Below are 12,168 nucleotides of genomic sequence, written 5' to 3' on the forward strand. Positions count from 1 at the left end.
TGCAATGATGTACAGTCGATGATGATCAAGTCATGGATCCGGATGTCGACACAACAGGGATTTTTAGCAACCTCGTCCCCAGGGATTCGCGTGTCATTTTACATTGGGATTTTGCGCACGCCGACCCTGGGTACGAGGTTGTAATTTCGGCACTGTGCGAGTCAGCGTACGAGCAGGCCCCTGAATGCTAATTAGCGGGATTATCGAGCTAAACAATGGAAGTAGCAAGGGATGATATAAAGAAAGTTATTTTTCCGTGTTTTAGTAATGGCTGACTGATGTCGGGGAAAGACACAAGGCCTGAACACAGATTGCACCTCTTTTCAAGTCTAGTGGAATCTTAAGCAATACAGGCTATTTTGTCACACCTGGAGAAGTTACTGCAAAAGACCTTATGCAGCAATCTTATACTTTTTTTGCTGGGGGTCTGAAGAGGGGGGGATGTGTGTGTGAAACACCGGCACTGAAGGTGTTTACCAAAAGAGAAACATAAAGAAAGTATTTGGAGTATCAGTACATTATATTTTCAACAGCCTCATACATATCATCATACAGTTGAATCAGTGAAAGCAGCATCTTTGTGAAAGGTTCAATTTCTATCTTCAATGCTATAAAATTAATCACATACAGAGTCAGAAACCGTAGCATGAAGTAATCCAGATAATTTCTTACTCCAACACATCTATGTACCCTGAAGAAGAGAAAACTTCTGCAGTCAAATTAATGCTCAAATTTAACAATATAAGTGTACAATGTTCTCATCCAAGGTTGAGTAATGAGCAACCTGCCAATAGGGGGCCCTGCAGGCAAGTGGACCATGGTTGCAATGAGAGAGCCATTTCCCAGTCAAAGATTATTGAATATTTCATCCCTTAATTACTCTACATGGGGAAATACCCCCCCCCCCCCCCCCAAAAAAAATGTAGTTTTATTGGTCCTTGATTCTATTTTGATAGGTTTTAGGGTGAAAATCAACAAAACTTAATTTTAATGGAAAATGCATTGGAAGTGTACCTTTCAGTACTGGTGCTGCCATCTTGATTTTTAGTTCTGCAGGTTTCTCATTGTATGAACCATCTCAATCTTTCAATTACTTAGTCCATATGGTTTCCCAAACATTTTACAATTCAACACTTCCATATTTTAGTTTTGTGCCTCTATCAATCACACATCATCTGGATTTACAGAACAATAAACATACTACAATGTGATAGAAACTACACTCGCATCTTCAGTACCCACAAAAAGAATGTATTTTAAAGCGAAACATTCTTATCGGACAGTTTATTGGTTTGCATCAAATCTTACTGTGCAAAGGAGTTTAAGCTGCATTATTACACAGTTTGGTAATAGGCCTCAAGGGCTAAGTACAAAAGCACAAAAGCATTTACAATTTTGAAAATTACATGGGTATACGGAATTACATACTCATGTATCTATGACGTACAGTCCATGTTAATATATATGATGAGAAATAACGTTTGCGGGGCATTTAGTGAAAACCGATTTGAATTAGTTTGTCTCCCATGCATCTCAGACAACATATTAGACATAAAAGCCCACAAGATCTGGGTTACAACTTGCTCCGCGATGGTCCAGTACACATACATGCTACATAGCGGGGTAAAATTTGTCATCATATTTAGAATTTACAAATGTATTTACAAAACAAAATGACTCAATTGATCCAACCACTCATTTTGCGCTATCCCCCAAAATTCTCAAAATCCTCCAAGCCCTAATCAGAAAGTCTTCGAGAACAATTTGTACTTACTCGACACTTTCAATCTACTCTGGTCCTCTCGCAAGAAAAATGGAGTTTACAGTTCATGACAAAAGGGAATCATGAATAACATCAGACAAAGAACACCCGTGTTTTCTTTGAAGAGATTGCCAACCTCTGGGTGGGAATTGGACCGCGCATACACTCCAAACCAACAAGTGTATCACAGTTTTCAAAAGGGCCACTGTGGGCCCACACATTGTACCGGTTCGGTAAGCAATGGATTAATAACAAAACGTCATTTTGACAGAATATACCTGTACACGTTTTATGCACGGTTTGAGGTTTCCTCTCAGTAATCTGAAGAAAAATTTCAGCAGAAAAGAAGAGGATTGCTGACACATTGCTCAATTCCCCTGTTCACTAAAAAAATTCTTAGGCCTATGAATTTTTCTATGTGACAGCAAAAAGAGAATTCCAGCATTCAGTAAATTAAAATCATTATCAAATCCGAAAATAATGTCTACTTAAGGCGAAATATCACTTCATTTTGGAGATTTGTACATGGGAGAGTCCCAAACAGCCGAGCTTGTTCGCTTCTTAAAACGGTTTTTCTGTTTGAATCTGTTGAACATGACTGTGAGATCAGGCATATCCGAATAACCGAACAAGACATCAATATCTGGTGGGCGATAGTACTGGTTGAGAAGACTGGCCTTCAAACTAGCACCTGAAAATGACAAGAAGACGGGTAAGTAAGCACTTAGACAAGAACAGATGCACCACTATCATGAGGAGGTGCTGATAACACAAAAGGCTAGTCCTGCATAGTAGTGCCACCTATAGGAACAGGCTAGGAAATGATCCCACAATCTAAGGAAATGATCCCACAGAGGCACAATCTTTCAATCACCACAGCAACTCTCTACAACAGTGTCCCCTATAACACTTCAATGTACAGTGGAACCTCCCTTAGCGGACACCTCTCTATTAAGGACAACCTCTCAATTAAGGACACTAGGTTTGGTCCCAAATTGGTTGTTTCCATTCAATTTGACCTCTCTAATCAGGACACCTCTCTATTAAGGACAGCACTTGTCAGTCCTGAGGGTGTCCTTAATAAAGAGGATCTACTGTAATCTTCTTTTCATCAAAATAGACACTGTGACTACACCTCCATGGAAAACACTTACCATTTGCCCACGCAGGGGTTTCCTTCCTTGGCTTATCTTCATCATCAGTCGAGTCGTCAGAATTCATGTCCTCAATGTCGTAGTTATCACATCTCTTCTTACCCTGTGGGGTCATTGGGTAGCTGTAAGTGTAATTACAAAGACGTTTCGATCAAAAGAACTGATGCAAACAAACTTTTCAAATTTCGTTAAAGAAGCTTACGAATGAGACAACACTCACCTATCACACGAAGTATTCTTTTCCTTCTCAAAAGTTGTATTCATTTTCGATGAGGCGTAGATGGAATTATTCCCACTAGTATTCAAACTGGAGTGCATATTTGCTTGGTTAGTTTGTTTGATGGAAGCTTTTAATTTCTCCTGTTCCTTTCTGCGACATTCCTCCTCTTCTTGGCGCACCCTCTGGTCGGCCAATTGCTGTTGGAGGCGATTACGTTCCTAGAAGAAGAAAATCAAGCACTGCATTGATTGACGGCAAATACTGTATCGAGTTGGCGAAATACATCCGTTTTTAGTTGGTGCATTTTATCTGATGCAAACTACAGCTAAGAAATTCCGTCTTCACAATTGAGGTTTTTAGTCCACAGCAGGTTAAACACTACAGCTTTCTAACTTTTGTACAGAGGCAACCTTGCAGAGAGAGGAGAGTTCTCGATGCAATGGCCACATTCCTGAGCAAGGAACGCACTTGTCATATTGATCTGATAACCAAAATGGAATACTCTTCATGAGTAATGTATTAGATTACTTGCACTGCACCTACACCTGTAAGCACAACGGCGGTCACTTAATACATCCGTGACGTCACAACTAGGATCTGTGGAGGCCACAACAAATAACATCACGCACCTTTTCACGTTCCTCTACCAACTTCTTTTCCTTTTCCTTCCTGCGTTCCAGTTCCTGTTGCGTCCTTTCAGCCCTTTCCTTGGCAAGTTGTTTCTCCCTGAAAAAAGTAACAAAAAAGCTTTATAACACACACTGTTTTAGGACCCCAACTCCATCATGGGATTTTAGTAAATCGTGTCATTTCTGCAGAATTGCCTATTAGAAGAATTTGCCAAGGCCCTGGCAATGAAAGGACACGGAAGTTCTGAGGAGAAATTCATCAGAAGGCTGAACATCCAAAATATGACCCGTCACAGCAAAACCAGTCGCATGTCGCACAGAAGATGAGCCTTGATGACACCAGGAGATAACAGAAGAAATTGATGTGCTCATATTTCATAAAAGGCAGACAATAGTGAAATGAACAAACAGTCCGTCTCAACCTGCCAAGCTCAGAGCGAGATGCGCCTGGTTTTGCTGTGACGGGTCACAAACAAGCTCTCACTTTTCTTCTAGCTCTTTCCGTCTTTGTTGATCCTGGATGTCCTGCTGCTTACGCATCTGTTCCTGTTCCTTCAGCTTCTGTTCCTCCATCTCATGCCTCTTGATCTCTGCCAGTCGTCGTTCTTCCAGCAGTTTCTGTGTCCTCTCTTTCTCTTCAAACTCCCGCTTGCGCTGCAGCATTTCTTGATGGTGCCTCTCCTCTTCCTCCTGCAGAATAAAGGATTTTGCAAAAGGTGAGCTTTTAAAATGAGAGAATGGGTGATATGAATAAAGACTAGCAAATGCTTTTATCTAAAACTTCATGTACATATACACTAGGCCTTTCTGTACAAAATGGAAGTAAAAGCATTTGCTAGACTTTATTCATATCACCCATTATCTCTACAGCTCTTAAAAAGACAATGTAGTGAAAGGACAGAACATTTTTTTCAAAGTTAAAGAATTACCATATTTTTCTTCTTGAAACTCACCCTAATGCAATCTCAGCACTGATATGACTCTTGAGGCGAATTGACATAGTGAAGTACTTCTGCAGAAAATGACTGATGTATCTATCTTACCTTCTCCTTGAGTTTCTGTAACCGGACCAACTCTTCCTGTTTCTTTCTGTCCTCTATTTCCAAGAGCTTCTTCTCCCTGAAAAAGACCCAAAAGATTTATACAACTTGATGCCCAAATCTCTCAAAAAACCTCATGAAGCAAACAAACAGGATTGTACATGGCTTTCAAAACCCTGATCCCAAATTGAAAACCTTGAAGAAACTTAATGAAGTCCATCATATTTAACAAGGTCAGAACACAAACATAGGCTACACAGATGACAGGCAAAAATCTTGAACAACCAGTTTGTGATAAGTACAACTTAGATGATTACAACTACAGTGGAACCTCTCTCAGCAGACACCTCTCTATTAAGGACAACCTCTCTATTAAGGACACTAGTTTCGGTCTCAAATGAGTCGTTTCCTTTCAATTTGACCTCTCTAATCAGGACACCTCTACATCAAGGACAACATTTGTCAGTCCCGAGGGGTGTCCTTAATAGAGAGGTTCTGCTGTACTGTAGAAACTACACAAAATCTGATGACTCAGATATACATGTACCTCATCTTTTGAAGCTTCTCTCTCTCAGCCTTCTCCTTCTGTTCTCGGACCTGGATCGTGATGGCCACTTTTTCCTTCGTCTTTTCGACAGTCCGCTTTGTATTTTCTTTCAATTCTTTCTCCTGCTGTTGTTTTTTTGCCAGAACTTTTTTCATGTGCTCTTCACGTTTTCTGAAATCATATAATTACAAATCGATAAGATGTCAAATATCATTTAAACCAAGAGAAATACGACAATAGTTGCATGAGGAAAACTGATACATGTAGGTCAGTTTGTCATCAGAAAGATTTTCCCGTGTGCATACATTCCAGTTTAAGTTGACATCAGCGTTGAAGCCAAAAAGAATAGGACAATCGTTCTCTAAAATCATATTGACAAATCGCTGAGATGTCAAACATCATTTAAACCAAGAGAAATACGACAATAGTTGCATGAGGAAAACTGACACATGTACGTCAGTTCGTCATCAGAATGATTTTCCCGTGTGCTGACATTCTTGTTTAAGTTGACATTAGCGTTGGAGCGAAAAAGAACAGCCAGTTATTCAGATTATTAATAATAATAAATAATCATGAGACTTATATAGCACTAAACCCAACTGGTTTCAGTCGCTCAAACCGCTTCACATTATTACCCCTAGTTATTGGCTTGTACATTCATGTTTCAAGCTCTACTCTCTGGGAGTATCACAGGTCCGAGCTGCAGCTATACAGCGCTCAGGACTAACATTCATAGTTTGCCATCTCTGCCAGAGACGAATTGAATATCAATAAGTCAACTTCCTCCATCCACAATTTTATAAACAATTTGAGACTTTTTTAGCCTCCAATATTTTCATGAACACTCACTTTCTGGCAAATTCGACCTCTTTCTTGCGTTGATCTCGGATTCTTTGAATGCGATCCTCTTGCTGTTGTCTCTTCTTGAGGAGCTCTTTCTTCTGCTCTTCACGCTTCTCCTGAAAAAAAAATCAAAAAGGCCAATGAGCAAGGATGCAAATTGTGCATTTAGGTCGCTGGAAGAACAGGAATGATTGCACTCTTGCCCTTTTGACAACTTGCTGCAGAAGATGCACCATCCAAGAAGGTGCATTCTCGCACTCTTGCCCTTTTGACAACTTGCTGCAGAAGCTGCACCATCCAAGAAGGTGCATTCTCACACTCTTGCTCTTTTGACAACTTGCTGCAGAAGCTGCACCATCCAAGAAGGTGCATTCTCGCACTCTTGCCCTTTTGACAACTTGCTGCAGAAGATGCACCATCCAAGAAGGTGCATTCTCACACTCTTGCCCTTTTGACAACTTGCTGCAGAAGCTGCACCATCCAAGAAGGTGCATTCTCGTGCGGTCCAGACTCGATTGGCCTGAGAGGCTTCCAGGCCGGAGAAAATCATCTCGTGCGATCTTGGTGACTCGGATCAGCCACTTGTGTAGTTTTCTTAATACAATAGAACCTCTTTATTAAGGACACCCTTGGATTTGACAAGGGCTGTCCTTAATAGAGAGGTGTCCTGATAAGACAGTTAGAGTTGAATGGCAACAACCAATTTGGGACCAAAACTAGTGTCTTTAATAGAGAGGTGTCTGCTAAGGGACATTAGAAGACCTACAAATGATTGAAAAACTTGCCGACAGCCAATCTCTAGTCTTCTGAAAAGTCTACTAACATGGTAGAGGTAAAAATGAATCTTACCAAAGCGGTTTTATTCTTCGGTGTATTACGTTTAATGAAGGAAGAGACAAGGCCATTCAGATTTCCAGTCATCTTCTGTCCCGATCCCCCTCCGGAGCCTTTTACTTTCTTCAGGGCATTAAGGAACGACGATGGGTGGGTTGGAGTATGGAAGGCGGGTTTCCTCGGACTGTGGAAAAACAAACAATATTTGAGTTTTTGACCAACTGAATTTAAAAAGACTACCAGTAATAGAAATCTTCTTACAAACCATAGTTGGCAGCTAAGAAAGGCACATGTTGTAATAAATTTTTGTATTATTGAACCGGTAACCATAAATTTCAAAAACAAACCACAAACTAGACTTGTCCTTACCTGTCTTCTTCCTCACTGCACTCAACATCATCAGGAGCATTTCCTGAAAAGAAAAGCAACAGTTTTTTGAAACCAACTTTACCTCTGCGTTAAAATCCTAGATCGGACCTCCAAAGAAGTCATAGTCAATGATCAATAAGTTCAAGTTAACGTTAAGTAATACTAATAGTGACACAACTTGTTTCTCCCATGGTTTATTAACTGGTTCAATGCAGCTAATACCATATCGTCCGAATATGACTACATGTATGCATTCTTAAGATTCTCAACAAATCTTGAAGGCATAACACAAAGATTGGAAAGAATTATCCTAGCTTTTTCGACCAAACAAGACTCACCGTGATTTACGTGCTCATCACCACTGTCGTCAATAAGAACAACAGATACGTCGTTTTTCTTCTCAGACTTTCTTCTCTTATTTTCTTGAAGGACAGTTTCACCAGAGGCACTGTCACCACTTTCGGTGTGATGTCTTTTTCTAGCTTTGGTTCTGAAAAAACATGAACAACGCATTATGAAAATTCAAGAAAAGATGCCCAAAAAACCCCTCTTTGTCCACAGTGAACCCTTGTTGCGTGCGACCACAGTTTGGTGCAATCATGGCAAGGGAGAAGCAGGATTTTTAACACTTTGATGAGGTACAGTAGAACCTCTCTATTAAGGACACCCTCGGGATTCACAAGTGTTGTCCTTAATAGAGAGGTGTCCTGATTAGAGGTCAAATCGAAAGGAAACAACCGATTTGGGACCTTGGGTCCTTAATAGAGAGGTTGTCCTTAATAGGGAGGTTCCACTGCTCACCAAGCATAGTACCAGATACAAGGAATGGAATCGTAACACCTAAGGTTATGACATAACATTAACATACCTTGTTATCCGTGTTGTTCCCTCTGGTGCACTGACTTCATTTTCACCCGATTTGCTAGCATCCGACAAGTCTGTGGCAGATTTCGCAGAACGAAGTTTTGATCTTGTTACCCGCCGGTTTTGACCCGCTGGTGATGAGACGCTGCCTCCCGTGCTTGATGCTGAAGACGAAGTTGTCTGTTGCCGTGATTTAGTACGCGTCGATCGACCCGTCAATTTAGGCACTGCTGTTGGTGAAAAAACGTTATCATCGGAGGAGGCAGACGCCAATTGCCTCGTCTTTGTCCGCGTTGTTCGTCGAGGTGCAGGGACGGGCGATTCAGTAGGTGTGTTCCTATTTGATTTCTTCAGTCGCAACCTTGACCCTGGCTGCCTAGGAGTACCAGTAAGTGAAGATGTACTAGCTGACATCTGAAACAGAAAAGTAGATCAATTTAGAATTACAGTGGAACCTCCCTCAGCGGACACCTCTCTATTAAGGACAACCTCTCCATTAAGGACACTAGTTTTGATCCCAAATTAGTTGTTTCCAGTTGTATTTCTCATTCACACATTGTACACTTAGAAAGAAAACATACATACCATTTACAAGCAAAAACCTTTTGAGTTGAAAAAAGGCTACGGAAAGATGCAGACCAGATAAATTACCTTTTGGGCCACTTTTGGAGACACAGTGATAATCTCATCTTCTTGCGGGAGCGGTGACTGGATGACTTCCAAAACCGTTGCCGCACTCGCACTTGGAGCCTGATAATGCATGATCGATGATTTCCGCTTGCTCAAACTCATCTTGCTCCTTTTCAGACCAGCCCGCATCGACAGACGGTGGCTCGTAGACTTTCGAACGGAAGATCTCCGACTGGCCGGTTTTTCCGTACTGGATACGCTACCACTAGGAACCTGCTTCAAGATCCGTGATTTTACTTTACTTGTGTTCTCATTTGATAGTGTAACTGAAGCTTCAGAGGTGTACACAACAGTGGGAGGTGTCTGGGGCACGTGAATTACTGTCGTAGGAGTTGCTGGCGTTAGCGACGATTGCTGAGGCGTTTTCAGCTCAGACATTCTCATTGGGGAATCTGCACTTGGCGTACCATATTCACTGTCCGAACCACCAATGTTTGGTGTTTGCGACTTCAATGTTTTTACACGATCCATCTTTGGAGTCGCCTCGTCGGATGAACTGACCATGTGTTCATAAGCCCTAGCTTGTTCTTTCACATTTAACGTGGCAAAATTCGGAATACATCGCGGACTCCTTGGAGAGGCGTTTTTAACTAACGTCTTGGGCGTCACCCTTAACCCAGTAAATACATCGATGGGAGTGTTTTTCTGATTATCATTGCTAGATATTGTCACTGGTGTCTTGGGACTAGCAGCAGGGACTTCACCAAGAACCGAAAGAACTGTTTTTTTCAGTGTCGGTGTTGGCTCACAAACTTCTAAGATAGTGTCCCGACCTTTCATCAAACTCATAACGGGGGACGCTGGTTCATCAGATGTTTCTGATTTCTGATTACGGGAGGAACTCTTGGTAGATTTTGCACAGCTCCTGGCTGATCTTGATTGAGCATTTCGAGACCCTCTAGCTCGAGATGAGCGTGTCGAACGTCCAGTGTCAGCAGCCGAGTCTTCAAAATCACTAGCGGAATCGTTGGCCACTCTGCCTCTAGTGTTCCTGAAATACAACAAAGAGATTTGTCGAATCTTTGGTTACAAATCAGTGGCGCTGACAAAATGTGACAATCATTAGTTAATTCAGTTTATCCTCTGCTCTGTGTAGATGAGAACCAGAAACTGGATTACGCGTCATTTCACTCATCAGATAAGTGACTCAACTAATGAGACATTTACTACATCTACTGTAGTTAAAACAAAGCAGAAGTAACTACTTTCCAATAAAAACATTCTCGACATGGATTTTTTTTCTACACAGAGTTGGGCTTGCAATTTTTGCACCTAAACAAACAATTTTCCCTAAAATCCACCAAAAAATTTCTTTTACTTTTAGCCAGCCGATACTTACAGGGATCTGAACTCACCACTGCTAAGTGTTATTTTTTGCAACATACCTTGTTTTTGAAGGAGGGGCATGATGTTCATCTTCATCATCATTGTCGGTATCTGTGTAAGCTGCTTTTCTTCTCTTACGTGCACGTTTGGCCGAAGGTGTCTTTGGCAAAATTTGAATCTTTGGACTGAAACATTTCAACATTTTATAATAATAAAAAGAAAAAAGTAGCATTATGAAATACTTGGAATATAGTGCGCATATTTTAAGGATAACTCTTTAGTAAATCCACCTGTTTTTCACCCTACATGTATATTGGCAATACACATTATATGTGTATTGCCAAAAGAGTCTCGACAATCCATATTGCATAGATCTATCATTTCCCCACCATCTGACTCCGAGACATGAATCAAACAGGTCATAGCAGCAAGATCAACCCAGTGTATTGGGAGGTCAACCTCATTCTCAGTACAACGGTTGTCTCTGATAGTGATAAGTCAAGTCTGAAATTTAAAAAGGTACCATACTACTACTACATCATGTACATGTACTATAGTATACTACATTCATTCATTCATACCTGACAAATGATTTCTTCACTTCAATCAAAATTTCATTCAACCATGTTGTGTGTTCTTCTACGAGAAGTTTATATTCCTCAATTTTCTTGTCGACAAACGCTTCACTCTTCTCATTGACTGCAGTCAATGTTTTTAGGAGACCACTTCCAGGGTTGTTCATCCTGAAGCGAAACCCTGGAAAAAAGGAACCTTTTTTAAAAATCTTCTGTTAAAACTAAAAGAATTGAAAAAAAAGCTTCAAAATCAAAAAGTTTCAGAAAATTATCACGAATAAACAGTTTGAATGTCAATATCATCCATCCTCATTTTGTCCAGTCCTGCATCACCACTGGTATCACTATCAGTATCATCAGGACACTCGTTTTGGCCTTCAGATAAGTTTGCATAAATACTTTTAGGCCTGGGTTAGTGGTAACCCCCTCAGTGATTATGGTAACTAACGTTACCGTAATCAGCTAGCTAGCCAGGCTACTAGCTGCATGCCCTACTGGTTGTTGGATGGATTTTAAATGCGGTTGTTATTGGCATTGGGCGGCTGCCATGGGCATGAATACATGATGATCTTACTCATTTAATCATTAGGCTAGGCCTTCTTACTACACGTCTACAGACTACCGGTACTCTACGCCTATAGTGCACTTCGGTACGCCTACCGCTGCTACCGGTACTACTACGATTAACTATAGGCCTATACTGGTCATAGCTTAGTGAACAAACAGATATTTTTGGTTCAGCGTTCTCAGTGCAAAAATTACATAGGCCGATGTGTACGCCGCAAATGGCTTGACAAGTGGCATGTTCATGCACTGCAGATAGTATACATGCATGACTACAGTGCATAGATCGCGCATTCACGGGTGCAGTGTCTGCAATGTTTACATCGGATTTTACAACATTTTACCAGCAAACAGAAACAAAGGGCACAAGTAAATTGATGCAACATATACAGGTTAATATATATACTTTAACATATTATCGATCTGATAAACATCTTACGCTTAAAAGGTGATAAAAATTATGGTTTCACAAAAATTGGGCACTTTCCCGCATTCAAATTTTGACGTCAAATTTCTCTTGACCAATGGTGTGAGAGCAGTATGTGACGTCAGAGAAAATATACTTGAACTATAATTCGAATAACCGATACAATCTTATCTGAACTGCTTAGTAAATGATTGTATGAGAGAGTTACACTCATTTCGTGCGTAAACGTTGTTTTTGCACTAAATCTTTATATTTCAAGACATAAAATCTTCAAAATCAATTAATCTAAAAATAATGCATCGCTGTTTAAAATCAACTGGTATT

The 12,168-nt window shown here is 40.6% G+C and overlaps 1 protein-coding gene across 1 annotated transcript; it reads right to left on the minus strand.

Moving 5' to 3' along the window:
- Nucleotides 1-1,269: 1,269 nt before the first annotated feature.
- LOC135487531 (inner centromere protein A-like) lies at nt 1,270-11,907 on the minus strand. Its single transcript, XM_064771289.1, has 16 exons — nt 11,857-11,907; nt 10,860-11,034; nt 10,338-10,463; nt 8,914-9,943; nt 8,267-8,676; nt 7,737-7,888; nt 7,399-7,441; nt 7,045-7,213; nt 6,202-6,311; nt 5,353-5,523; nt 4,809-4,884; nt 4,250-4,455; nt 3,766-3,862; nt 3,137-3,354; nt 2,917-3,038; nt 1,270-2,453 (listed from the first exon to the last, which is right to left on the minus strand). The coding sequence occupies exons 2-16, from the start codon at nt 11,018-11,020 to the stop codon at nt 2,269-2,271; spliced, it is 3,276 nt and encodes a 1,091-aa protein (XP_064627359.1). The 5' UTR covers nt 11,021-11,034; nt 11,857-11,907; the 3' UTR covers nt 1,270-2,268.
- Nucleotides 11,908-12,168: the final 261 nt, after the last annotated feature.

The sequence above is a fragment of the Lineus longissimus genome, chromosome 5 (assembly GCF_910592395.1).
Source record: "Lineus longissimus chromosome 5, tnLinLong1.2, whole genome shotgun sequence".
In the NCBI taxonomy this organism is placed as follows: Eukaryota; Metazoa; Nemertea; class Pilidiophora; order Heteronemertea; family Lineidae; genus Lineus; species Lineus longissimus.

Bases quoted from the DNA above. Each gene is read 5' to 3' on its own strand.
- LOC135487531 (XM_064771289.1), bottom strand. From the start codon at position 11,020: ATGAACAACCCTGGAAGTGGTCTCCTAAAAACATTGACTGCAGTCAAT. The intron at 5,524-6,201 runs GTGAGTGTTCAT...ATATGATTTCAG, and splicing joins GAGGTCGAATTTGCCAGAAA to AAAACGTGAAGAGCACATGA. The intron at 3,355-3,765 runs GTGCGTGATGTT...TTCTTCTTCTAG, and splicing joins TGGTAGAGGAACGTGAAAAG to GAACGTAATCGCCTCCAACA.